The 27,386-nt window shown below is 38.4% G+C and overlaps 5 protein-coding genes across 7 annotated transcripts; 1 reads left to right on the top strand and 4 right to left on the bottom strand.

Moving 5' to 3' along the window:
- Positions 1-449: 449 nt before the first annotated feature.
- Positions 450-1,761, bottom strand: LOC112186358 (probable caffeoyl-CoA O-methyltransferase At4g26220). Its single transcript, XM_024324744.2, has 5 exons — positions 1,702-1,761; positions 1,546-1,625; positions 1,162-1,306; positions 958-1,107; positions 450-857 (listed from the first exon to the last, which is right to left on the bottom strand). The coding sequence occupies exons 1-5, from the start codon at positions 1,759-1,761 to the stop codon at positions 576-578; spliced, it is 717 nt and encodes a 238-aa protein (XP_024180512.1). The 3' UTR covers positions 450-575.
- Positions 1,762-2,740: 979 nt separating this feature from the next.
- LOC112186354 (probable caffeoyl-CoA O-methyltransferase At4g26220) lies at positions 2,741-3,959 on the bottom strand. The gene is made up of 5 exons (XM_024324741.2): positions 3,900-3,959; positions 3,731-3,810; positions 3,342-3,486; positions 3,130-3,264; positions 2,741-3,031 (listed from the first exon to the last, which is right to left on the bottom strand). Exons 1-5 carry the CDS (start codon positions 3,957-3,959, stop codon positions 2,741-2,743), a joined length of 711 nt encoding a protein of 236 aa, XP_024180509.1.
- A 613-nt stretch (positions 3,960-4,572) lies between these two features.
- On the top strand, positions 4,573-6,378 carry LOC112186356. The gene is made up of 5 exons (XM_024324743.2): positions 4,573-4,765; positions 4,871-5,015; positions 5,582-5,665; positions 5,759-5,962; positions 6,058-6,378. Exons 1-5 carry the CDS (start codon positions 4,718-4,720, stop codon positions 6,144-6,146), a joined length of 570 nt encoding a protein of 189 aa, XP_024180511.1. The 5' UTR covers positions 4,573-4,717; the 3' UTR covers positions 6,147-6,378.
- LOC112186351 (U-box domain-containing protein 34) lies at positions 6,374-10,337 on the bottom strand. 3 transcript variants are annotated; one of them, XM_024324730.2, is made up of 9 exons: positions 10,132-10,337; positions 9,918-10,039; positions 9,717-9,832; positions 9,379-9,500; positions 9,001-9,296; positions 8,782-8,883; positions 8,067-8,495; positions 7,001-7,753; positions 6,374-6,882 (listed from the first exon to the last, which is right to left on the bottom strand). In XM_024324730.2, the coding sequence occupies exons 1-9, from the start codon at positions 10,277-10,279 to the stop codon at positions 6,625-6,627; spliced, it is 2,346 nt and encodes a 781-aa protein (XP_024180498.1). In that variant the 5' UTR covers positions 10,280-10,337; the 3' UTR covers positions 6,374-6,624. The 3 variants fall into 3 exon arrangements, with proteins under 3 accessions (XP_024180498.1, XP_024180499.1, XP_024180500.1); XM_024324731.2 differs by having other exon boundaries at positions 8,782-8,871; XM_024324732.2 differs by having other exon boundaries at positions 9,918-10,036; positions 10,132-10,273.
- Positions 10,338-20,131: 9,794 nt separating this feature from the next.
- Positions 20,132-21,550, bottom strand: LOC112183562 (UDP-glycosyltransferase 91C1). The gene has a single exon (XM_024321939.1). The coding sequence runs from the start codon at positions 21,548-21,550 to the stop codon at positions 20,132-20,134; it is 1,419 nt and encodes a 472-aa protein (XP_024177707.1).
- Positions 21,551-27,386: the final 5,836 nt, after the last annotated feature.

Genomic DNA, 27,386 nt, shown 5'->3' with positions numbered 1-27,386 from the left:
TTCTTGTATCAAAGAATATACAGTTATAGTTGGTCATGATAAACCTGTTAACTGGCTGATGATTGCCATTTTGAGGTTAATTGTATGTTGTTTGCAAGATAGGGTTAGGTTAGGCATACCGCATTGCATGAATATTTTTAGAATCAACACATTTTCCCCCATATGTTGTCAGTGGGCGCCTTGGTTTTTGTATGTCCTTAGAGATTGAGATGACAAACTAGGGGCAATTACTTTCATTTGTAACGAATTTGTTCCATTTCATGTTCCAAATCCTACATGAATGAGAATAGCTAATTTACTTCTAGGTATCTTGCTTAAATTCCCGGGTTTTTATTCAAATTATTCTGCCATTAAGGTGAATCTCAGAGGACCGCTCCGTTTCTTCAATTAGGGACAAGGCTAACCGTTTCTGTACCAATTTGTGTTTAATAACCTTTGCTCTGCTCAAGTAAAGCAGCAATCACAGCAGCAATATATTATTTCATTAAAATTTTGGCTTCAGACAACTTAAAAACTCAAAGCATGTGAAATGTTACATCAAGCTCCACAATTAGGTTTTCACTTTCAGGAAGAAATCAGTATAGTCGCCTACAAATTGTGATCCCATCACCCAAAGAAGCATGCGAAATTTGGACACGAGTATCAGCAGCAAGTAACTTGTTGAGCTCTATGGTATACTGTCTGCCTGGTTTCATGTGTTCTGGAGTCGACACAATAGGCATTACAACTGACCCTCCCCACAGAGTGTTATCATACACAGCTATACCTCCCACCTTCATTAGTCTCTCATGGTAATTCCAATAGTTAACCTTGTCCGCATCGACAAAAGCAAAGTCAAAACTTCCTTCATTTTCATGCTGCAAGCCATCCACAAACTATGAGAAAGATAATGTCACAATCATGGTTTTTGCAGTTTAACCAGTTGGAGTTTTAAAAAAAGAAATGCGTGATACTTACCTGTTCCAATAGCTTATCAAGAACTGGCAGCGCCTCAGATTCAATGAGATCAATTTTGTGCTCAACACCAGCTTTCTTTATGATTGGAAATCCTATTTGATCATATGGCTCACGGTTTACATCTATGGCTACAATCAGCAATAAGGTTTTCTTTTTAGCTTAGCATTACAGGATATCTCAGGTACTAATTAAATAGTAACAGACCTTGCCATCCTCAGGAATTGCAAGAGCAGTGAGGAGAAGAGAGTATCCTGTACAAACTCCAACTTCAATCATCTTCTTTGCATCTACTAGCCTCAACAGCATGGTCATCAACTGGCCTGCATCTGGTGCAGTAGCCATCTCAGCCCTGAAACATACCAAGCTAGTGATCATCCTCGATACAATTTGATCAAGTAATGCCCAAGAGTTGTCAACATGGTATCAAGAGGCTTGATATAACGAGATGCGGGTTACCTAGCTAGGCTATCATATAGTCAAAGCAGTATTAGCTCTTTTGTACCATAGCTATTTAGTTCATTGGTGGCGAGAAATGTAATCAGGTAATGTGTAACAACACTGAATCAAAATGATGAGCGCGGTGATTACCTGGGGTGGCTGACAGTGGCATCCCTAAGCTCCTTGAGAAGCTCTGGTTCACGCGGGTACACACTAGTCTCCAAGATATACTGCCACATTAAACAACAATGTGAACAATATAAACAGCAAAAGCATAGCAAAAATCTAGAGTATGAGACAGTGTACCCGATACAATTCATCATTCTGCAATAGTCCCTTTGATACCTTTCTCGTGTTGTGCTCCATTTCTGTCAGACAATATTCACAATAAAGTTCTGATAATCTGCAAAACAGATATTAGCGGTTAATTCAAAACAACATCATCATTGCAAGTGAACTTCAAGGTCAAAAACTCATTGGAATCAAGAACAGACTCCTAAACAATAATAACCAACAACAACCTGTATAATTCAATGAACAGAGAAATCAGACCACTACATATAAGTGATATAACCCATTTTGATCCCAACTCTCCCACTTTCCTTACCACTAATCAGAAAGTTACAATCTTGGGTTAGAAAAAAGAAAAGAAAAGAAATTGCGGTCTGATTCTTCATCCAAATATGAAGCTTCACCATCAATCAAGATTCAAGAGTAATGGATTTGATTATGAAAGTGAGAGAAAGAGAATGTACCAGTTGGAGGAAGATGCTTGAATGGGATCGCAGAGAGTCAACGTCACATCTATACGTTTTCGACGAGTCGAAGACTCTTTGAGCACCAACCACTACTGACACATTTTTCACTGTCGTACAATACTTCCTTCTTGGTATCAGTGTACGACGCTCTTTTCACTGCCGTGCACAATACTCATTCGATCAAATTTATGAGTTGTCTAAGCTGGTGTTTGAAAATTAAGCAAAATTTAAGGTCATTTTTTGTGCATCTTCCATAAACCACACGAGCTGTAACGTTTTACAGCAATGGAGTACTACATTGCAACTTCAGGATCAGAGAAGTTACAGTTTTACTTCTAGGTATCTTGCTGAAATTCCCAGGTTTTTATTCAGGTTCTTCGGCCATTAAGGTGATTGTTAGAGGACCAAGTCTCTAATTAGGAACATGCCTAACCTTTTCTGTACCAATTTGTGTTTAGTAACCTTTGCTCAAATAAAGCAGCATTCTATTATTTCATTAAGATTTTGGCTTCAGAAAACTTAAAAATCCAAAGCATGTGAAACGCTACATCAAGCTCCACGTGTAGGTTTTCACTTGCAGGAAGAAATCAGTACAGTCGCCTACAAATTGTGATCCAATCACCCAAAGCAGCATGGGAAATTTGGTCCCCAGTATCAGCAGCGAGCAACTTATTGAGCTCCATAATAGACTGTCTGCCTAGTTTCATCTGTTCCGGAGTCGACTCAATAGGCATTACAACTGTCCCTCCCCATAGAGTGTTATCATACACAGCTATACCCCCCACCTTCAGCAGCTTCATTAGTCTCTCATGGTACTTGCAGTAGTTAACCTTGTCTGCATCAACGACAGCAAAGTCGAAACTTCCTTCATTTTCATGCTGAAACCCGTCCACAAACCATGAGAAAGACAATGTCACAATCATGGTTTATGTAGTTTAACCAGTTGGAGTTTAAAAAAAAAAAGCGCGATACTTGCTTGTTCCAATAGCTTATCAAGAACGGGCAGGGCCTCAGATTCAATGAGGTCAATTTTGTGCTCAACACCAGCTTTCTTTATTATTGGAAATCCTATTTGATCATATGGCTCACGATCTACATCTATGGCTACAATCTGCATGTAAGGTATTGTTTTTAGCTTAGCAGTGCAGGATATATCAGATACTAAATAACTAGTAAGTAGTAACAGACCTTGCCATCCTCAGGAATTGTAAGAGCAGTGAGGAGAAGAGAGTATCCAGTAAAAACACCAACTTCAATCGTCTTCTTTGCATCTACTAACTTCAATAGCATGGTCATTAACTGACCTGCATCTGGTGCAGTACCCATCCCAGCCCTGAAAAATACTAAGCTGCTAGCGTTCCTCCCCGACACATTTCAATAAAGCAATGCTAGATCGTGGTCATTTTGGCTTGATTATCAATAGCTGTAATGAAATTTCAGATGCAGCCTATCTAGCTAGGCTAGGCTATTACATAGTAAACAATAAGAAAACTATATGAACCACAACCATTTACTTCATTGTGAAATTACCTGAATCAAAATATTATACAGTAACATAAAAAGGGTTATAATATTACCCGGGGTGGCTGGCAGTGGCCTCTCTCAGCTCCTTGAGAGGCTCCGGTTCACGCGGATACACGCTAGTCTCCAAGATATACTGCCACATAGTTGAACAACAGTGTGAATGTGAACAATCTAGACACTGAAAAACAAAGCAGTAGTTGAGAGAATGAAGACATATGGTACCTGATACAAGTCATCACTCTGCAATAGTCCCTTCGATACCTTTTTCTTGTTCAGCCCCATTTCCCTCAGAATATAGTGCTGAACCAAACAATTTACACATCCAACGTATAATCAAGAACTAACAACAGATGCCTAAGCGATGATTACAAAGTATTATTTGTGAAAATCATTCAAATAATTCTATGAACAGAGAAAATCAGACCCCATTCTCATTCATACATTCAAATAATTCTGAGGTTACAATCTTGGTAATCTTTCATGTTTTCCCTATCTAAAAGACTAAAACTTTCAAAAACTGCAGTCTGAACCTTCATGCATGTATAGTTTCGTCATCTTTTGAGAGTGACGACTTCCATTGTGAGAGTGAGAGAAAAGAGAGAGTGTACCTGAAAACAAAGAAGACAATGGGATTCGATTTTGACCGAGAAGTTGACTAAACCACGACTCTAAAGTCTAAACCTTGAATTTTCCGATCCTCTGTTACAACGGTTATGTTTGGACGAGTCCGAGGATTTCTCGGGAATATTGACAAAGTTTCCTTGTTGGTATGAATGCATGACATCATTTGCAATGCCGTTTTATACAGAGGACAGGGATTACGTGAACGAACATCGTGAATAACCTTTTCCTTTTGGCATATTAGTATTTATTACAGACCTACCCCGAAAATTACAAAAGGTCTCATTTTCGGGCAACCAAAGAAGAAGACACGAACGGCTCAAGATTTTCTTTCATTTCGCTAATTTCTTCTGGTAACTGTATTGAGTGGTGCGTGGTGAACCAAATAGACCAGAGCCCAGATTAGCAGCAGCTCTTTCATGGCTTCCCTTCTTACCCCAACCCCAACCGTTACACTCCAACACAAGGTAACTAACTCTTCTAATAATAAAGATCTCAAACTTTATTTCTTTCTCTTCTTTTGGAGTTGGCTGTTTGTTCTGCATGCCACTTCTTTGTTTTGTTGGTGGCAGAAAGATCATTTCAGGCTCAACACAAACCCATCCTCCAGAATTTCCCTGAAAAATTTTGGGCGCCATGGGGTTTGTTTTGTAACAAAAGCGAAGGTTGGAGGAAATGTACTTGAGAAACAATCAGTTAGTGCTGAGGACAAGAAGGGTGATTCTTCTCGTTCTTTATCACTTTGTTTGATTACTACCTATTGTTTTCTAAGTTGGGTCTTGGAATTTTAAATCATAGAGAAAGATAAATTTTGTAGCGGTTGGTTATGGTTCAATTGGATTGTAACTTGTAGTTAGTCATGAGGAGCATGACATTGTTCACCAAAATCTTGTTTTGATGCTTACTTTATTCTTCATTTGGGGGACATGTTTTCAGATTTTAACGAAATTTGGGTTTGTTGTGTATCTATTTCGAGTGTGTGAAATTTTGGACCCGGTGCCGCATTTCTTTCTTTCGAAGTAAGACATTATATTGTAAATATTCTACCATCGATCAGTTTTTTTTAACTTTGGGGTATAGATTGTTTTTCACTGCAACTGCTAGTATGCAAGAACTCGCAATCATGTTAGAACGCCAACGTTTCTGTGATGTAACATGTTAAGAGCTTAGAGGAATTAAATGGTTGGTCATGTCAGATTAAAATGTCTTTGGTAATATGCATATGCATTTTCTCTTCTCAGTGGCATGAACTCTTAAATGTTCATTTGCTGGTACTGATCCAGATTATGGACTAGTTAGTCTCCACCATGTTGGAATCTTGTGTCAAAACTTGGAGAGGTCGCTCGACTTTTATCAGAACATTCTTGGTATGCTATGGTTTTTTCCCCTTAGCTCCTTCTATGCACAGCATGTACTTTGTTATTAACTTAGTTCATGAAAAATGAAACCGTCCACAATAGGTCTTGAAATAAATGAGGCTAGGCCAGATGACAAACTCCCCTATAGGGGGGCTTGGTTATGGGTGGGTTCTGAGATGATTCACCTTATGGAGCTTCCCAATCCTGACCCTCTAACTGGAAGACCTGAGCATGGAGGCCGTGATAGGCACACTTGTGTTGAGATTCGGGATGTGTCTAAGCTGAAAGCAATCCTTGATGAAGCTGGCAAGCTTTTATTTCCTCATCTGAAGTTCATTTCATATGTGAATGATTTTGGAAGGAATGCTGATTGGTTTACTTTGCAATTATCTATACTGTAGGTATTCCATACACGCTTAGTAAGTCTGGGAGGCCAGCAATCTTTTTTCGAGATCCAGATGAAAATGCTCTGGAATTTGCACAGTTCTGATGGCTTACATGTTGCAGCACCCGTAGTGTTACATTGTGATATTGATAATGCATTCAGGGGTTCCATTACGTTCAGGCAATGATAGAGATTATAGAATTTGTACAGATAATTAAGCATTTGAATGACGACTATAATATAGGCTAATGATGTACTCAGCTATACTAAGCGAGTAAATAATGTGCACCAATGGGGGCTTATAGACTTCCCAGACGGTCAGTTGAAAATGATGATCGGAATATGGTGCATACTTGTGACTTTACCATTTCTTGAATAGACATTATACATTGCTGCATTATGTGGAAACATTGTTCTATGGAGCAGTTCCTTCCTCTCTCTGTTTACAATAATTACATCCGAGAATTGTTCGTAAGCTGCACCCTGATTCTAATATATACTTCTTTTGATCTGTGATGAATACGAACTTGGAATGCTCATTTTCATCCGAGCATCCAAGTTAAGAATATAGACAAATTTACTCCTAATATGTACTTTCTGCTTTGGAGAGCTTGCAAGAACTCGTGCGATTCACTCGTCTATCCACTAAGGCAGAAGAGTATGTCACGTGTGACCTCCATTCTTGTATAGCTGAACGCAATGTATGGTTAGGAATCAACTCTGAATGCTGAAGTCTAAGCCTCGTCACTGGGGATACATTGTGTTTGTCAAGCCATGCTTTGATTGCTCTGTACTCATAAGTAAAGCCATCGGCAGAAATGTGTGGGTCGTCCATGATTTCCTGCATTAACCACAAGATGCATCAAGACAAGCAAGAAATGATATGCATGCTAAACTTCAAAGAGAACTAAAATCTAGAATCCTTCAGTATTTTTGTTTTACTACTCGCAATACTTTACCTGAAGTATTGGACAATAGTAGTGGCTTGGTGCATCAATATGGTTTCTCTCAATCTTAGAAGTAGGATCTGCAATATCAACGAGTCTTTTGAGAACTGGCAGAACTTCAGTTTCAAGATCCGGTCTATCCCTGCATCTAAGCTTTGAACACCTTAATGCAAGTTGAGCCAACTCCTCTGTTTCATCTAGTGGCCAATCTGTGACTGACTCATCTAAAAAGTCGGCAAAAGAACCATTTGCAATTGCATTTTCCACAATGTATATAAGCCTATTTGGATGTCGCGCTGTCAATACTTGGAGGATAATGACCCCAAAAGCATACAAATCTGATTTGGGTCTAATTGTGCCGGTTCTCTGATACTCTGGATCCATGTAAAAGAGTGTACCAGCAATAATTGATTCTCTGTACTCCGTTATGTTGTCAGGCACGATGTCTGTAATGAGTTTAGCCAGCCCAACATCCCCAATTTTGCTCGAGTAGTTTCTGTCCAGTAAGACATTACCTGGTTTTAGATCTCGATGCACAATAGGGTCTGTCTTTGAGTTGTGTAAGAATGCAAGCCCACACGCTATTTCAAAAATTATCCTGAACCTAACAGTCCAAGGGAGAGATGGTTTTCCATTCTGGCGGTGGGAGATATAATCTTCCAAGTTCCCATTTTCCAGGTATTCATAGACCAGGCAACCGATCTCTGGACAGGCTCCAAGAAGCAAAACTATGTTAGGATGATGTAGCTGACTAAGAATTTCAACCTGCAGAAATTGGCAGAGAACATAAGAGTTTACATGACGAAAACAGCAACTTGATTCATCTCAGGATATAATTGGCATCAACTATTCACTGTTTATATTAAATGCCATAATACTTTCCAACATTACTAGTGGTCTAGCATTATTAGTAAAGGAATTAAAGACTTTTGAGAACTAAAATGAATTTTCATAACAATTTCTGCGGATAAATCAAATGTCAAGAACAAACAGACGGGCAACAAGAAACGAGTCATAATAGTAAACCATTGCAATAAAATGGTTTCAGTATTCCTAATTTAGTTTAAATAATATATACCTCTTTCAGAAACTCCTCCTTCTTCTCAACTGCATCAGGTCGAAGAACCTTAACAGCTACCGGGGTTTGATCAAGACTGCACTTGTAAACTTTCCCATATCCTCCTTCACCAATCACATTAGTCTCTGAGAAGAAGTTTGTTGCTATCTCTATTTCCTTCCTACTGTATCTCCTGTACCTATTGTCACATGAGAAGAGTGCATCAACAAATTCCTTTTTCCCTGTCGACTCTTTCAGGGCATTTAATTCAGCAACTTGCCTCTCATAAGCCTCTTTAGCAAGCAGAACTTTTGCCTCCTCAATCTCTTTCCTGGCCTTAAAATGCTTTGCTGCCTCTTCAGCAGCAATTTTTCTCAAAGTTTCCTCACTCTCAAGAGCAGCATTCACTCTTCTTGCTTCTTCAAGGCATTCGGAAGAAAGTAGTTGGACCTGCAAAGTTGACCATCAACACTGATATAAATCGATAAAAAAAGTCTCCACTGTGCTTGATCTGTGTTTTTCCACTGTGCTTGGTCTGTCCCAGATCATATTGGTTTCCATATATTGTAGGCATGTTAAAAAAGAAAAAGAAGAAGAAGTTAAACTTATCTTTTTCAAATTTAACAGGAATGTAGTACAACCCCATTACTAGTGCTGTTGTGCAGTGTTCATTGTTATTTTTTTGGTGACAGGTGCTGATCATGTTGGCAATATCTAATAATAGTTTATCTCTCACCTTGCTTTGGGCATGTACCAGCTCTTCACAAGCTCGTTTGTACATGCCAAGAGTATTTTGCAATTCTGCACGCAACTTTTCCACTTCAATCTGCACATATGACTGCAGAATTTATAGTTCATATTATAAATCATCAAACCACCACTCAGGATGATAGATGTATCTGCTAAATACTAAAAGAAAATCCAGCACTTGGTACAGATGGTCAGCATTATTCACCTGCTCAATGTTTGAAGAAATTGAGGAACTTCCACGCTGGAAAGAAATAATCTCAAGGTTCTCTTCCAAGTTCTGATGATTCCTTTCCTGATCCACACTAGCATTTGCAGGAAACTTCATACGTGTAAATGCTTCAGAACTTATATAACTAAGATCTGACATGGACGGTGCTCCATAACCTTCATTAACTGTGGATACTAGGTAGGAAGAACGACTTCCAGTTATCCCTTCATTAATATCTCTGGAAAACCCCCCGTCTTCTCCTCGAGTAGACAGCCCGTTAGCAGTACTAGACTCTAAACATGACAAGAAAAATTAAGAACATTACAACTGTATCAACTATCAACTAAAAAAGAAATCACTTTGTGTGTAACCTACCACAAGCAGACGAGAGACTAGCTGATTTTGTGATAACTCTTTGTTTCGAAACGACATGAATATCACAACTCTCGGGAGCACATTTCAGAACAACTGTCGGTACGTCAGGTCCCTTCAGTTTCCTGAACAAGTCATGAACATAAACTTAGCCTCAAATCATTGAAAAGAAAGTCACTTCACACAACAGTAAAAATGTCAAATTGTACACATACAGTTAAAACCTTCAAAATCATGACCCTCCTAAACACATTGCCCTATATGAGTTCATTGTTCTAGCAAAAGAACATCAAGATAACTACAAGAATGCCCAGCACTATAGAAATCAAAGAATTATATACCTGGTTATGTAATTAGAATTGCTAGAGCCCAAAACTAAACAATTGATATCAGACTGAGATATAAAGCTTAGAATCCCATTTGCAGGAACCTCATCCTCCAACACCAATGTTTCAACCTACAAAAAGTTACTGATCATTATGATTACTACACACTACAGTAAATTTGAACAGAACCCATCTTCACATAGATGATAAATTCACCTTCTTTGACTTGCATAGCTTCTTTAACGGAGTGAAAACCTCCTCGTACTTGTCCTTCATGTCATTCACGTACGTCGCCACCACACCCTCATCTAGCTCCGTCACCGGGATGCGATCTCCTGCTGCACAAGACCACAGTAACAACACCAATAATCAACTCACAAGTGGAGAGCAGAGCATGAATTCAGTGAGGGAGAGATGGGAAATATTTTACATGGGGTTGGAATTGAAGTGATTCTGGGCATGACGTGGACCAATACGAAGCGATCGGCTGTGGGCATGAGATTCTCCACCGCCCACTTCACGGCGCGTCGGCTTCCGTTTCCGTCGCCGCCGTTGACCGCCACCGCCACTGACGTCATCGTTCCCCAGAGCGTTTATGGTGGTTGTGGCTGGGTTTGTTTTTGTCTTTATTGAGAACACTCTTTGAAGTTTCCAGCGTTGACTTGGACTTTGATCTGTCGTGTTGACTTCTATCTGGGCCTCTGCACTCGTAAAGAATGTCAAGATTGGGCCTGGGGTTTCTAACGCTGTTTCTTTTTCTTCAAATTTTGGATCATTTCTTGATCTGTGCAGGTCATTCTTGTGTAAAGATTATGTTGATGTTATCAAGGGCGTAGCTACACACGGGTTTCTGTGAGCTAAGCCCACCAAAATTTTGAAAAAGAAAATTAATTTGTAGTTTAAGGGTGGTACTAGTTGGACCTTCAAATTTGCTATTTAGACCTCTCATACTTAGTACACCTCTAATTTACTTTTTAGAATACTTAAAAAGCTAAGTAGACCTCCTTATTTTTATCAAAATGCCCTTGAACATGAGATACAACAATCTGTTATTCTACTTTTATCTCTATCTTGAACCACGAGAAGAAAAATGAATCAAAATCACATGACATTGCTCTCTTATGAGTAGGTCTCTCCTCCACCAAAATTAATCAGATTGTTGGTTCTCGATCTTGATATATTGTTGGAACCCCTTTGAATTTGCTAAAAGAATAATGTCAAGAGTATTAGGTTGGAAGATCGAGTAATAACTATATCATAATATTCAATTAATTTATGGGGGTCTATTCAATCTAGATTTTAAATGATTCTGCCTAATTTTATATATACTGTGGATTCCTGTAGATTTCACTGAATCCACGGATTGTTTTAATTCCATATGAATTTGAACAGATTCTAATGTATTGTTTCAGCAAAATTTATTTGGATTTTAATAAGTGCATGGATTTTCCTAATAATAGAATAAAGACTAAAATAAAATAATATAATTAAATTTTTTTTTTTGTTGAGAAACTACTTTACTGTCGACGCTATACCCATTACATTGTTTATCCGCTTCAAGACAGAGTCTAAAAGCCTTTGTGACCGGGATCACATTTTTGTTCTCACGAAGTTTTCCATTTAATTATGTTAATAATGTATCCCTTCTCTTTTGCACCTCCAAATGAATGTATCATTCTAGATGAGCATATTGAGATGACTATAAAAAAGTATAAAACTGAGAATTATTGTAGAAATTTAAGAGAAAACAATGCATAATAATTTGGATTCCGCCTTAAAAGCCATCATGACATATATACAAATACTTCCCGCAGTAAGTGCAAGTATAAATCACATAAGTGGTATACCACAATAATTCTAATCTCGAAACATCATACATTACAATAAACCAGTACAGAGGAGTAATCCAAAAAATAACAACAGTCCAATCATAAAAAACTAGTATTAAAGGAATAATCACTAAACTCAGAAAATACCACACCCAAAGGGGCGCCATAAATCTATCTCATTCGATAACTGATATTCTTACTGTCTTCCACATCAACTGATTCAGCTCTCTCCTTTATGGACACATTTGTGAGTATGCTACATATGGATGTGAGACTACTATGAGCTTTGCCTAAGATTGCCCGTGCCAAGTGGCTACATTGATATCTGGGACGATGTGGAGCAAAAGTTGTAAGACTCCTTCGCGCTCCCAACATAAGTAGCTCAGCTGAAAAAAAATGCAAGACAAAGGACTCTAATATTGATACTTAAAACAGATAAGTCTTTGAGGACCAGCAGTAAATCAACTTTCAGTTAGAATAGTGGCGTTAGCTCAGTGATTAGAGCACCCACTACCTATGTACGAAGTTATGGGTTCGAGTCACTATGGGGGCAGGAGTGAAACCCTTTGATCCTCTTTAAAAAAAAAAAAAAAAGTAAATCAGTTCATTTTGTAGTGCTTTCCTTCCCTTCTTCTTGTCAATATTTTCATGTAGGACTAGCAGGCAAGATGGTCACAAGGTAGATTTTAGTTTACTGCCATCAAATTGTTTAAAAACAAAAAGAATAAAAGGTAGAAAAAGATAGTGACTACCAAGTTCACCGGGCAGAGTTCTAGGAATTACCGCTTGAAATTAGAAGAAATTCCACCGTCACACCAAAGGTGCCTTGGTATCTCCAAGTCAACACATGCATGTTTCACACACGACTAGAAGGATTTCAAAAGGTTTTCACGATCAACTTATCTTTCAAATCATACAGAATATCCCATCTATGGAGCCATTCTTACATGAATCACAATCATTGTACTAATGCACTTGAAATTCTGAAAGACAAATGGAGAATACACTGAACATTACAACATAAAAAAAAACTTAAATGACAATAACCTAAGAATGATACACTTTTGAATTGCATTTATAACATAATCAAGGACAGATCTTATTATACGGTGCTTAGTACTTGGATGAACTTATTTATTACAATCTGAATCAGCATTACAAACAGTTGTATTATTGTCCACCCTGATGCTACACATAACATTAAGTTAATACAACATGTTTCACGACATTGAGTGACAGTAATATGAAAACACATACGAACGTGCATTTTTCTCTCTGAAATTACTTGTTTGTAATCTCAACAGACAAAAAAATATTGGTAAAAAAAAAAACAAAAGCAAAGCAATAGAAATACCCAAGTAGCACAAGAAGTGAAACAAGGAGTTGATACCTCATCAAAAGAAGAAGCAAAGAGACTTGACCTTCCAAAGGCCAAATGGAATGCCCTCCTAGTCATATGCAACTTATCTGCAGCCTTTAGTAGCATCTCTTTGATAAGAGTTGGCTCCTTTATTGACACTAAAAGCTGAGTTGCTCCGAATCACAACTTCACAACAGAGCCACATTTCTTGTGCAAGTCACCCGACACCTCTGAATGCCAAAGAAAAGAGTCAATGGTCAATGCTCTATGGTCTCCAACAAATTCAAATTCACCACAGGAAAATTCCAATCATGACAAAACTTGTTCAATTTCTGGAATCCAAAAAGACATATTATATTTTTGTATTGACATGCTTTAGTTTCACTATTTCATTAGTTTTCTAAGTTAAGCTGGACCGAGCAAAGTTAATTACTCTAAAAAGAAGCAATTGATCAGAGTGCGGCAACAATTTTACCGGTTTGTATTGCTCTTGCCAGGGGCATAGAAATTGAAAACTATGAACCAATCATATTGCTCTTGCCCAGTACATAGAAATTGAAACTATGAACCAATCCTATTGCTTTTGCCCAGTACATAGAAATTGATATAATTACTGTGTTTGTGTCAAACTATATGCGCCAGTCCAAGCGAGTACAGCACCGACCCAGATAGTCAGTGCTAGTTTCCAACCCCAAACACCAAAACAAAGATTGAGAAATTACCTGGTCAATAGAGAATAACGAAAGGTTGAGGTCAGTTCGAAGTCAGAAGTCGAGGTCAGTTCGTCTTCGTTGAGGTTAGTTTGTCTTCTATTATTTGAGTTTTTTTTCATCTTCAGAATGAGGAGGAAAAAAATGAAAGATGTCAAAATCTCATCTCTAGAGAGTGGATTTCTGATACGGTTTGATATTTATACCAAGCACTTCAGAATCCCATAAAATCAATCATCTAATAAAATCCCTTTAGCTTTTGAATATCACAAGATTTAAGAGGATTTTTTAAAATCTCAATTGAATACCACAAGATTTTAGAAGAGTCTTTAAAATCTTAATTGAATACCACAAGATTTTAAAGGACTTTTAAACAATCCAATAGACTCCTAATTGAATACACCCCCCTCCGGTTTAAGAAAATTTCAAATCAGATTGTTTTGAATTTACCTTTGTAATAAATGATAGGCCATGTATAGACATTATTATTTTTACTTAATTATTTTAAGTAAATTATAAAACTATATAGGCAATATAAGGAAATATCGGGAAAAAAAATTAAATTGAATTTTATATTTGGTTGGAGGAGGTAAGAAGAGTATTTATCTATTTACTTACTTAATTTTTCACTTTTCTCTCTTTGTCCTTATTTGTCTTTTCATATAAGTTGACAAAGTCAATTAATAACTGAAAAAAATTGAAGGTCCAAATATTAAATTTGGAGGTCCAACTAGAACCACCCATAGTTTAATTTTAGTTTAAAAAATTAAATATTAAAAAGTAGTATACCTCAAATTTCTAAACTTAGCATTTTGGTCATATATGTGTTATTTGACTTATTTATTTGCTTGAAGTATTTGATTGTATTTTATTTTCTATTCTGCTTTAAGAGGCATTGACAGGACCCGCCCCGGATTTCACCCTGAAATCGAGGTGGTCCTGCGGGGCCCGTCTTAGAGATAACTCTACCGAGAACTGGCCGAGTTACCCCTAAAGTGGACTTCCCAAAATATTAACCCACAATAGATCAGAGCCAAACGAAGAAGTGCGGAAGCTATTCGTCAACTATGCCTCGAACCATGTACGCCCGACCTCAACTAATAACGCCTGCAAACTGGGCATTAGAAACTGAAAGGCCCAGGGGAAAGTAGACGAAAAACGTTAGCGTGAGTGGACAAAAATAAACAATTTAAAATAAAAAAAGATTTCATACTTTCCTACATTTATTCTCTTAAAAATCTGATGCATGCAACAATAAGAGACACATTTAGCTTTAAATCCAAGGATTTCAAAACGATAAACCGACTAGCCTCGCTAGTCACAACATTCGAAAAATATATATCGTAAAACTGAAATCTCGTTTCTTAAAAAGATAAGACCAGCCCCGCTGGTTACAATGAAAATCGGACTAGCCCCGCTACTCAAGCAACGATAAGATATGGGGAAGAAATATCACTATACGAAAGAAGGGAGCCTCCATGCTCGGGTCGGAGTCTCCCACACTCTGGAGCATCCCATGCTCTGCTCTACTCACCCACGAACACATAGTAAGCAGGGAGGAGTACTAATAGGCTAGCTAGCAATAAAATATAGCGACCCAGGTATGATGGGTAAAAACCATTCAAATCCAGTAAATCTATAAGGTTTCCCCATAAGTCCCGCGAATAAAGAAAACACGGGTACAATTCCCAACCGTACCCGGAAATTCCCGTAGTAAGTCACAAAAATCAACAGCGTGTCCCACACGCTAAAAGAATAATTAAATCAATCGTTTCCTCGACAAAAATTTCATTTAAAATCCGAAAACAATTCATTCCCGAAATCACTTTAAAATATTTCATAAATCTCAAAACCCAATCAAATCCGAAATCACTTTATAATCCGAAAACCAAAATCACTATCGATAGCAAATCATCATATGCTCAAAATATAAAAGATGATAATTAAATAAAGCATTACTTTAGAGAAATAAATGCATGCATCAATATTAAAAATCAAACGTCCACTCACAGTACTAGTTGGCGACCACGCAAACGAGTTCTTTCTTTAAGCGGTAGCTCGATATATCATCCTGTACACAAGTACACTTCCATAAACAACAATTCGAATAAATAATTACGAACCTAAACGAAACCCGAAAATCCCTATCTCCATTACTTCTCAAATTCAACCCAAATCACACCCATAACACCAATTCCTCGATTTACATATTCCACAACAAAAACGCAAAAACGAGGGAAATCCGACTGCCGGACTTCCCACAATTCAATCACAAAACTCCGAACTTCGGAAAATCATAAACAATTCCAAACTCCTCCAAAATTCACCAAACTTCACATTCAAGCTCTACAATATTTATATGATTTAATGGGCTAAAAACTAGAATCAAAACATTGTCCTACACGCTGCAGCCGCCGCCACCGCCACTAGCTCCGATGGCCACCAAATTTTGGTAGCACAATCATCTCATCATTCCAAACACTTTTCTCAATTACCACAACCTGAGAAAACAACTAGACCTAGGTCAACAATTAAGAAAACAGTAAACCCAGATTTATGAATAGTACCCAGAAATTCAAACCTTCGATTTTCCTCCATGTTTTGATTCTTGGCAAAAGCTTTAGGGAGGATGATCTACGTCTCAAGCCGCTTCTGATCGGCCAAGATTTGTCGCCGGAGGTGGCCGGAATCGGGAGAAACCGGCGTTGACCACTTCTGCTTCAGTGAAACTTCAAGGACCCGATGCATCGTTTTCCGGCCAAGCAGTTGTGAGCCACCATTGCAGGCACCAAGAGGAGGTAAAGACGAGTCCGTAGCCACCGGTTTCACACCTTTTGGTGGCCGGAAAAGAGAAAGCAACTGGAGTTGCAGAGGAGAGGGAGAAAACGCGCAGAGGAGAAAGAGAGAGCGCGCGGGAGGAGAGAGAAAGGGAAAAAGAAAGTTACTCGGCCCAACAGTAAAAATTTCAAATATATACTACATACCATAAACAGTAACTTCCACATTTTAGGCCATAACTTTAGCATACGAACTCCGATTTTTACGTACCACATATGCACACAATCGGTTTAACGTCCTCTACAACTTTCATGGAGGAAATTTTCTCAAATTTTGACCCGAACAAAAAGTCAACTTTTATGGCCACTAAAAATATCGAAACAAAGTAAAAAGTGAAAGTAGTTGTCGTTTACCATCCAAATGACTAGTAAAGGGGTAAATTGAGATACGGGACGTTACAGGCATACTCGCATAAATGGCTTGCTTTTTTTGGATAAATTAGGTTAAAAAAAGAGTTGGCAGAGAATTATGATACAAATTCAATAATTAAATATTTTCAGTTCAATTTAAGAGCGCATGATACAATTTGAGTATGTATATTCTTTTGTCTTACACTTTTGTTATTGAATTTCTATCAAACGTTATAATGTTGATTTTTTTTTTTTATCAGTTAGTTATTTCATTATTTGATATGTATTTAATATATGATCTGGTTTAATTTAAGAAAAAGTTAAACATATTACTTGTAAAACTTATAAAAAAATAAAAATTAAAGCATTAGTAAACTTTTAATAAAAAGTTTTTTTAGCCCACCCCATTTTAAAATGGGTTCTTGACCCAAAGCACCAAAATTATCTCACTTACTCCAACAACAAATTGTTATTCTCATTTACCATGTTTCAAGCAAAATGACAATTTTGCCCTTGACATAATTAACAAATTACATTTTATGCCATTCAGACTCTCCAACACTACTCTCTCTCTCTCTCTCTCTCTCCCCAATGCCATCGAACTCCGGCATCACGACCTGCGACGATGGTGTCCAAGCCTGAAGCTCTGGTCGGAGCTACCGGAGTCTCTCTCTCTCTCGTCGCTCCCTCCTTGTCGGAGTCGGAAAGACGACACCTCCCCCATCGAGCCAGACTCCCTCGCCTATCCTGGCTCCTCCTCCTCCAGCCACCACTTCTCCGAGAACCACAGCAACGACCACAGCTCAGAATTCGAAGTCGACTTCCACTCCCAAGTCCTCCTCCGCCGCGGCGATTCGTTGAACACCTCGAACTACAGGTCTACCAGTAGCATCCAGGAACTCGATCTCATTCCCTCCAATGCGGTGATTGACCACCGCAACATCGCCGACCGGATGATCGCTGAGATTGGAGAAGCTTCTAGGGACGCCTTGCCTGAAGCCGAGATTGGCGTCCCGGACTGACCGGATGTGCGAGGCAGGGAGAGAGAATTTCGATTTGTTGACTTGGGTGCCCAAATCAAATTTTTTTTTTTTTTTAAGTAATGGGGCAGAAGGAAAGGAAAAAAAATTTTGAATATCTATTGGGGGTCAATAGACGTCTATTGGAGGGCAATAAACGTTTTGAATTGATATAATCTCTTCCTCTATTGCCTTCTATTGAGGGGCAATAGAGAAATAGAGGGCAACAGAGGTTTTTAGAAAATTCCGGTGGGCGGCGGTCGGTGATTGGATTCCGGTGACCTGCTCTGACGAAGTCTCCTATGGTTTCTCTCTCTTCCACTCTCTCTCTCTCTCTCTCTCTCTCTAAGTAACAAAAGAGTGAGGGTAAAATGGTATTAAAAAATAAAAATCTTAATGGGGTATTAGGAAAAACCAGTGTTTTGGGTAAGAGGGAATTAAAAAAACTTAATGGGGTAAGTGGGAAAAAAATATCTAGAAATAGGGTAAATAGACAAAAACCCTTTGAAATTCTAGCTCCGCCATTGGATGTTATCTGTATCGTTTCAATTTTATCGGATATTTTCGAAAGAACTTTATAACAGCTATTACATATTGGATGGTAAGTGTCTATGATACAATGAATGTTTTCTGTCTAGTCTCTATTAATACAGATGCAAATGAATACAACCTAGCATATTGCGTTGATCATTCACAATGGTTTATATTAAAAACAATGGGGACAATTGATTAGTCCAATTGCTTGGAGTTATTTGATATTTGACATGAAAAGTGACATATAATTATATGGATCTGGATCAATGGACACACTATTTGACACAATATTTTACACTCATTTTGAGCCCTTAGATATAGAAGCATTTGATGGTTCTGATTAATTATCTTTAATGACATGGCATTAAATGTCTTCCCAACAAAAATTAAAATAATATTACATTAAATTTTCTTTTGTAAGGAAAAAATAAAATAAAAACTATAATTAAAAAAAAACAGAAGATCGGGATTCAGGAAAAACTAAGATTAGGAAGGAAAAAAGAAGAAGAAGCAGAAGACGATGAAGAGAATAACAAAACGTTAACTCATCTCCTGGTAAAGCATGAAATCTTCCAGATTAAATTATGATTTAAATTAAATTAGATTTTCTTTATGAATAAGAACTAAAAGAGAAGATGGGATTAGAACAAATATTACCCAATCAAAATCGAACAAGAACTAAGAATAAGAACTCCATATATAGTATCGATCTACATATATCTACATTCAAATCTTTTATCTCCTTTTCTCTTAGCAACCAAGCAGACAAGAAACTGGTAACAATGAAGAGTCCGCGTAACTAGATAGCCTGGTATGCATATCTTCTTTTCTGGAAAATTATCTTCTTTTCTTACCAGCTATATAACCCTTTCAAATGTGCATTAAGGACTGAAGAAAACCCAAACCCCAAGACTCCCTCACCAATGCCGGGAGTCACCAATGCCAAGTGCATTGTCAAATACCAAAACAAGAAATTCATCATGAACTGTTCCATTCGTTGTATTAAAAAAAAAAACTGTTAACCCCAATTTGAAAACCTAAATCATAAAATAAATAATAATCTACAACTCGAATTGGATGGATATATCAACCCCCATTATGGTTTCATAATTGGTCTTTGATCTGTAAGTACGAATAGAAATTTTGGTGACCTTGATTTCCCCATCTTTACGTTGTGTTGGTGTTATTAAGGTCAATGTCAGACTTCCTCCATGGAGGATTGGATTATCTGTTCTCCTTTTTGATAAAAAATAAATAAAAAATTTAATCAATCTTCCACTCATGCTTTTCCATAAGACGAGACAAGTCTTGCTCTTCTCTTCTTGATTTTTTTTTCTTTCTAATCTCAGATTTTTTTTCCTTTTAAAAGAAAACTTAATCTAATATTATTTTAATTTTTATTGGGAAGAAATTTAATGCCATGTCATTAAAGACAATTAATCAGAACCATTAAATGCTTTTATATCTAAGGGTTCAAAATGAGTGTAAAAAATTGTGTCAAATAATGTGGCCATTGATCCGGACCCTAATTATATAAACACGAGTTATTATGCAAAATCACAAATTTTAAAGATTAGAATCCTTCTTATACGTACCGGACTGTTTTGCTCATTGTTGTGATATTGAGAGGAGTAATGAAGCTTATTTTCAAAAATCTAAAACATGCAATACTCATATAATATTAATCTCAAACAATACGATACATAGTTTTATTGACACTATTAACAATTTCAATATTCTAAACCCCAGAACCATTTCTAACACTTTTACACTTCCATATGGGGTTATTATTAAGATGTTGAAGCTGGCCAGGTTACAAGGAACTGATTGAACTCATCCAGACACTTGTTGTTCAAATCCAAGTTGCCAAAAACTTCCTTCATGGCCCAAGCATTCGCCCTGAGTGGCTCCCCTTCTTTGTCCACCATGACTCGTCTAATCGACTCGGCCACTGCTACACTACTAAATGATCCATCTCGATCATCTCTTGGTATTTCCAACCCAACTTGCTTGTTGTGCATCAGTCTCGCAATCAACCCTTGGTCCGAACTCGCCCCAGAAAATAAAATCAAGACCCGACCAAACTCAAGTGCCTCAATCACTGAACTCCAACCACAATGAGTCAAGAAACCCCCGATCGACGAGTGGGCCAAAACCCTAAGTTGTGGAGCCCAACCCCTCCACACTAAACCCCGGTCCCCAACTCGGGTCTCAAACCAGACCGGAATCATATCCGGTCCTTCGGAAAATTGACGATTGCCCAACACCCAAATAAAACACAACCCGGATTTCTCTATCCCGCGTGCCAACTCGTGCATCGCTTCTCGACTGAGAGTGACCTCGGTCCCCAGTGCAATGTAAACCACCGACTTCTCTTTCTTGTTATCAAGCCACTCTCTCAAACTTCTCCACTTGTCACCTTCTGATTCGTCAGCACCGTCGGGGTCCGTTAACACCGGCGGCAACAACCCGAGTGGAACCACAGGTTTGCCGTACAATTTATTCAACAAACTCAGCGAGTCAGCATCAAACTCGGGACAGGTCCTGGTGGCCACAAAGTCGCAACCCTGAATTCCGGCAGCGATCCTCTGGAAATCTGAGACCTCTTCCTCCATGCACTCCCAGTGTGTGACCATCTCGTGCAGCTTATACGCCACGTCGAAATTAGGGAAGTCGATCCATTTGGGGACTACAGTGAAGTCCTCAGGCTGCTGGCGTTCGCCACCGAGTATCTCTGACGGCGGGCCCACGAAGGCCATGGTGGTAGCATTGAAAATGGTGAAGTAAACCGAGTTGATCCCCAGCCGAGTCGCGACTCGGGGAAGCCAGTGGGACGCGAAATCGATGACGATCCAGTTCACCTCCAAGTCTTCGAGGCAACGCGTGAGAGGGAGCTCGAGCTTGTCGTAGGCTTTTTTCAGGTACGGGACTTTGTTGATGGGCACGTCGGAGGTGGACTCCGCCGACTCCGGAAGGCCGTCGACGACGGGCATTGGAAGCTCGATGAGTTTGATGAGTGGGGATAAGGATGAGGAGGTTGGGAGGCGGTGGAGGTTTTTAGGGGTGGAGACGAAGGATATGCGATGACCCTTTTGAGCTAGGAACTTGGACAGTTGAAGAAACGGCATGAGATGGCCGTAGGCTAGCCATGGGAACATGGCGATGTGAAGAAGCTTTTTCTGGTTGTGGCTCTCTTTGATTGTCTCCATGGTTGCTAGTCGCTACGTTGATCGAGTTAATTCCATAGATCTAGCAGCAATGGTTATATATATATAACCACCGGCCCACAGAGAGAAAAGTCGTTCTATAAGGACCCCACGATGAACAGAGCTGGGAGTGAGTGGAGATCTAGTAGGTGTGTTCCTTCTTTAATGATCCTCAATCATACATACATATATATATATATATATATATATATATATATATATATATATGATACTTGTAGTAACAGGAGAGGTATATATATATATGATACTTGTAGTAACAGGAGAGGAGAGATCGAGCTAGGGTGCTGGACCTGTAGCGATCAGTATATCACACATTGCATGGCTCTCATGCTCCGTTCAATAATGCCAAGTTCCCAACTAAAAACAGGCGCTATTAAGCCAAAGAAATAACGTGATAGCTGGTATTATTAACTGATTAATTATATCTGATATTTAACTCAAAATGTCTGATGGATTGTCAAGCCTAAGCTACAAGAGTAGTTAATATTTCTTTTTATAAGAAATGATTTTCCTCATTATTAGTTTGAGTGGTTCTATTCCATACTTGTTATAGGGACCTCCCTCTAATTTTTGTAACATTTTATTTTTCATTGAGAAGTTTTAAATACACACCCATAATTATTTAATACACACTTCATACTTAATACATCACCAATTTAATTTCTCATTCTAATAATTTACTAAATACACAACCCAAAGTACCTAAAATACCATTAATCTAAAAAATCATGAAATATCCTACTTTTTGACTATATTAAGGTTACTATTTAATATGATTAGTATATTCTAGTATATTGACATTTTGCAAATGACCATATTGATTACTTGGGTTAGTTATTGAGAAATCCATAAAGATTTATTATTGTTCCCTTTAAATAGATGCATATAAATAGGCTTTGTGTTATTTGAGCTCTCATCCACCAAACACCATGTTAATCAAGTATAAAATTATGAGTTGAACATTCAACCAAAATTATACCAGTAGTTTCTCCATAGTGGTGGAAATAAATAGTTGTCATTAGAAGGGCCAAACAAATTAACAATTACAAAGTTTTTTCACCTGTGATGTTTTATATTAGAAAATAAATTGATTAATCATAACTCTTAGAACAAAAAAGAAAATTAACTAAAAATGGGAGTAAAGCGATTTTTTTTAAAAATATTGATTTTGAAATTCTAAATATTATGGTCTCTAACCTCATCTAATTACAATTTATTTAAGGAAAAATTAAATTAGATAGTTTCTAACTTTATTCTTGTATTAAATTGGGAGGCCATGTATATAAATTTGTTGTGTTTATCTAACAATTTATACATAAATAGAATAATATAAGGAAAATATGACTATTTTTTTTTTCTTCTAATGCATAGATGTCTGTTTTGGTCATTTAACCTACCTACAAAATCTAATTTGAAATATAAAATAATAGGAGTGATTATGGGTGTGTATTTAAAATTTCTCTTTTCCATTTAAGATTTTGTTGACGAGTAAATTACTAAAATGTCCTTTGTAAAGCTTGAACGGGAAGCACATCAGAGGATTGTGTATTCTGTGACATATTCTACATATATGAACCTGAGGAACCTACCTAGGATTTTCCAAATGTGTGATTAAATGTGACAGGGTCCGCCCCGAATTTCTCCCTGAAATCCGAAGTGGCCCTGCGGGACCCACTTTTAAAGAAGGTTTACCAAAAATTTCGACATAACCTCCCTTAAAAATGGACAACTCAAAAACCTGTGGAAAAAAAATTTCACTTCTAATAATCCAACCACATACTCCTGGAGCCACCCTGCTCCCATAAATCCCCCAACTCAAACTCAGAAATAATAATAGTGTATCAAATATTTCAAGATTAGAGATACTACAATTCACCAAAGTTAGGTTGTGGACCTCAAATATAATTCCTTACAAGTCTGGGTCACAAATCCCATAGTAATCAGAGCAATTCTAGGAACGTAAATTAACATAGAGTACAATAGGCTAAACAGGTAACCTACAAAATATGATGACGGAAGCGGATGCGGTCACTATGGCTCACTCCTGAACTCCGAGCAGCAACACTGTAAACTGGTTATTTGAATCCGAAGGGCCCAGGGGAAAAGTAATTTAAAACACGTTAGCGTGAGTGGACCAAAAATAAATAATTTTAAACAAAAGGAATTTTATACTTTCCCCATTTATTTCTCTATAAACTCCCGATGCATGCAATGTTTTAAGGAAAACAAAACAAGAGGAGTTCTGTACAAGAAAAACCGACTAGCCCCGCTAGTCACAAACTAAATGAAAAGATTGAAACTCCGGTACTCAAGAAAATAAGACCAGCCCCGCTGGTTAAACGGAAATCGAACTAGCCCCGCTAGTCAAAATAGTAAAGTGAGTAGGGGAAGACGATAGCCATACAGGTGAGCCTCCCAGGCTTGGGTGATAGCCTCCCAGGCTAAAGTACTCCCGTAATATACCCTTACGCCACTAAGTGTAGCGATAGGATACTGGGCTTCAGAATTACTGTCACAGAGACAGTAACCAGCGCCACAAAGGCGGAGGGTTTCGATGATCCCATCACCTCGCCACAAAGGCGGAAGATCAATGCTAGCAATGATAAGTCACCCAAAGTATGGCAAAAGAAAATCCGAAAACCACAGTAAAATCATAAATACATAAGGCTTCCCCAACTCTCGCAAAAGAATCCCATGACGTGTCCCACATGCCAAGATAAACTCAAATTCAAAAATAAATAAGAGAAAATAAGCATATTCCAATGACGTGACCCCGCACGCCATAAAATCTTCAAATGATCAAATATCTAAAACCATTTCCGAAAATAACCATATGCTCGAGAAAGTAATACGATAAACAAATTATCATCTCGGAAACAAATAAATAAATGCATGCATCATTCTTTGAAAATAAAAGTCCACTCATAGTATATGATCAATCCTGACGTCGCTCGGTATTTTCCTCGTACGAAGACTCCTCTTGTCCTGTACGAATAGCACTCGTAAAAATGTATTTAATTACAGGACGGAAATTAACTTTACGATAATTAGAAATTGAAATTCATAACGTCCCCCTTCAAAATCCAACTCCTTAATTCACATCGAATCCATCCGTAATTCTGCAATAATTTTCATTCATCGCTATATAAATTCTAAAGTGAATTTGAAAGAAATTCGGCGATCGAATTCACGTAAATCAACAATTAACAATTCATGCTCAATTCGTAATTCCTCCAATTTCCACCAAACTTCATGTATAAAATTCTACAATCAATAAAGGATTTATGGAGCCAAAACAGTAAATAACACTCAGCTCTACGCGCCACCCACAGTGGCCGCGCGTGGGGCCCACGCGCCGGCGACCACTACCTCCGATGGCCACCAAATTTTGGCAGCACCACCTACTCAACAGACCCAACCTCTTTCTCAACTACAACAAGTTCCAATTTTACCTTTAAACAGTCGAATCCGGCCGGTGAAGATAACCCAGAAAACTCAAGAACCCTAGATTGTCGATTCGGCCTCTACACGGCAAATTGGAATGCAAGACCTTAGGGGAAATGATCTCCAGCAAAAACCCGACCTTCGATGCCGGTTTGGTGACCGGAGATGGCCAGAATCGCCGGAAATGGCAAAAATCGTGAACTGCTACAGTTACCTTCCCAGCTCAAAATCGAGCTCCTCCGGCCAAATCTCCACAAAATACCACCACATATGCGTCAAGGGGGAGGAGATGAGCTTGGGGATAGCCGGATTTCGTCGTGGGTCGGCCGGAGAGGGAAGAAATCGAAGGAAGAGAATCGGGGCCGAAGTGGAGGAAGGGTCGGGGAAGAAGAAGAGAGAGTTACCGGGGGCTAGGTAGAATTTCCGAAAATAGAAATCTACCAACAGTAACTTCCATATTTATATTAATTATCATGAACAGTAATTTCCACATTTTAGGCCATAACTTTCCCATACGAACTCCAATTTTTACGTACCACATATGCACGCGCTCGGTTTAACGTCCTTTACAACTTTCATGAAGGAAATTTTCTCAAATTGTTAACCCATAAAAAGTCAACTTCTAGCACCCCCTAAATGATAAAAACTGAAACCAAGGACGGTAAAACATAAAGAAATTCACTTCGACACAGATAAAGGGTAAATCGAAGACGGGGCATAACAATTCACCCCCCCCTAAAAAAAAATTCGTCCTCGAAATTTACATACCTGTCAGAACAGATGGGGGTACTGTCGTCTCATTAGGTCTTCCGTTTCCCAAGTAGCTTCTTCCACCAAATGATTACTCCACAGGACCTTAACTAAAGGTATCGTCTTGTTTCTAAGGACCTTCTCCCTTCTATTAAGTATCTAGATCGGTTTCTCCTCATAAGTCAGATCCTCCTTCAAACGAATAGGCTGTTCTTCTAAGACATGAGCAGGATCAGCAATATACTCGCGGAGCAGGGACACGTGGAAGACATCATGAATTTTTGACAACCTCGGAGGTAGAATTAATTTGTATGCAACTGGGCCAACTCGCTCTTTAATCATAAAAGGTCCAATATATCGAGGACTGAGCTTCCCCCGCTTTCCAAATCTTACAACGCCCTTCCAAGGGGACAATTTCAAGAATACCCAATCACCTTTTTGAAACTCCAAGTCTTTCCTGCGGTTATCCGCATAACTCTTCTGTCTACTTTGAGCTGCCCTGAGTTTCTCCTTAATCAACTTAACTTTTTCATTGGTAATCCGTATGATCTCTGGGCCTATGAGCTTTCTTTCTCCTACTTCATTCCAACACAATGGAGTACGGCACTGTCTTCCATAGAGAGCTTCGTAAGGAGCCATGTCAATACTAGAATGATAACTATTATTGTAAGCGAACTCAATCAATGCCAAATGGCTATCCCAACTTCCTTTGAATTTCATAACACAAGATCTCAATATGTCCTCCAAAGTTTGGATAGTTCTCTCTGATTGCCCATCCTGTGGATGAAATGTAGTGCTAAAGCTCAGCCCAGTACCCAAAGCTTCCTGTAGACTCCTCCAAAATTTTGAAGTGAAACGAGGATCTCGATCAGAGACAATAGAAACAGGTGGCCCATGAAGTTTTACGATTTCATTCACATAAAGTTCCTCTAGCTTGTCCATCCCGTAAGTCTTGTTGATAGGTAAGAAATGAGCAGACTTAGTGAGTCGATCCACAATCACCCAAATACTATCATGACCATTACGAGTTCGCGGAAGACCCGAAACAAAATCCATGGTGATGTGCTCCCACTTCCACTCCGGAATAGGCAACGGCTGTAGCAATCCCGAAGGTTTCTGTCTTTCTGCTTTTACCTGTTGGCATACGAAGCACCTACTCACATATGCTGCAATTTCTCTCTTCATATTTCACCACCAATAGTATGGTTTTAAAGTTCGGTACATTTTTGTCCCGCCAGGATGCATAGCGTAAGCAGAACTATGAGCCTCTTCCAAAATTTCTCGTTTAATATCACAAAGATTAGGTACACATATTCTATTTCCAAACATTAAGGCTCCATCTCTTCTGAGAGTAAAGTCCGTTCTAGTGCCATTACTCACTGCTTCTTTTAATTGTCTTAGATAGTCATTTTCATTTTGTGCCTCCCACACTCTATCAATGAGAATCGGCCTCACATGGAAGCTAGCTATCAATGCTCCAGACTCTTTCTCAATCGTCAAATTAACCCCCGTAGATCGCAATTCATAAAGTAAAGGAACTCGAACTGCCTTCAAATGGGCTAAAGAGCTAAAGGGCTTTCGGCTAAGTGCATCAGCTACCACATTGGCCCTTCCTGGATGGTAC

Source organism: Rosa chinensis, chromosome 2 (assembly GCF_002994745.2).
Source record: "Rosa chinensis cultivar Old Blush chromosome 2, RchiOBHm-V2, whole genome shotgun sequence".
In the NCBI taxonomy this organism is placed as follows: Eukaryota; Viridiplantae; Streptophyta; class Magnoliopsida; order Rosales; family Rosaceae; genus Rosa; species Rosa chinensis.
Note: the sequence above shows the minus strand (reverse complement) of the source record. Positions and strands in the feature narration are given on the sequence as shown.

What these genes read in the sequence shown, in the direction of transcription:
- LOC112186358 (XM_024324744.2), bottom strand. Translation starts at nt 1,761, where the DNA reads ATGGAGCACAACACGAGAAAGGTATCAAAGGGACTATTGCAGAATGAT. An exon ending in AGAATGATGAATTGTATCGG is followed by an intron (nt 1,626 to 1,701) that starts GTACACTGTCTC and finishes TTAATGTGGCAG; the next exon opens with TATATCTTGGAGACTAGTGT. An exon ending in TTGATAAGCTATTGGAACAG is followed by an intron (nt 858 to 957) that starts GTAAGTATCACG and finishes GATGGCTTGCAG; the next exon opens with CATGAAAATGAAGGAAGTTT.
- LOC112186354 (XM_024324741.2), bottom strand. Translation starts at nt 3,959, where the DNA reads ATGGGGCTGAACAAGAAAAAGGTATCGAAGGGACTATTGCAGAGTGAT. An exon ending in CAATTCCTGAGGATGGCAAG is followed by an intron (nt 3,265 to 3,341) that starts GTCTGTTACTAC and finishes CCTTACATGCAG; the next exon opens with ATTGTAGCCATAGATGTAGA. An exon ending in TTGATAAGCTATTGGAACAA is followed by an intron (nt 3,032 to 3,129) that starts GCAAGTATCGCG and finishes GACGGGTTTCAG; the next exon opens with CATGAAAATGAAGGAAGTTT.
- LOC112186356 (XM_024324743.2), top strand. Translation starts at nt 4,718, where the DNA reads ATGGCTTCCCTTCTTACCCCAACCCCAACCGTTACACTCCAACACAAG. An exon ending in CCGTTACACTCCAACACAAG is followed by an intron (nt 4,766 to 4,870) that starts GTAACTAACTCT and finishes TGTTGGTGGCAG; the next exon opens with AAAGATCATTTCAGGCTCAA. An exon ending in AGCAATCCTTGATGAAGCTG is followed by an intron (nt 5,963 to 6,057) that starts GCAAGCTTTTAT and finishes TCTATACTGTAG; the next exon opens with GTATTCCATACACGCTTAGT.
- LOC112186351 (XM_024324730.2), bottom strand. Translation starts at nt 10,279, where the DNA reads ATGACGTCAGTGGCGGTGGCGGTCAACGGCGGCGACGGAAACGGAAGC. An exon ending in TTTCTTCAAACATTGAGCAG is followed by an intron (nt 8,884 to 9,000) that starts GTGAATAATGCT and finishes TAAATTCTGCAG; the next exon opens with TCATATGTGCAGATTGAAGT. An exon ending in ACTATTGTCCAATACTTCAG is followed by an intron (nt 6,883 to 7,000) that starts GTAAAGTATTGC and finishes TGGTTAATGCAG; the next exon opens with GAAATCATGGACGACCCACA.
- LOC112183562 (XM_024321939.1), bottom strand. Translation starts at nt 21,550, where the DNA reads ATGGAGACAATCAAAGAGAGCCACAACCAGAAAAAGCTTCTTCACATC.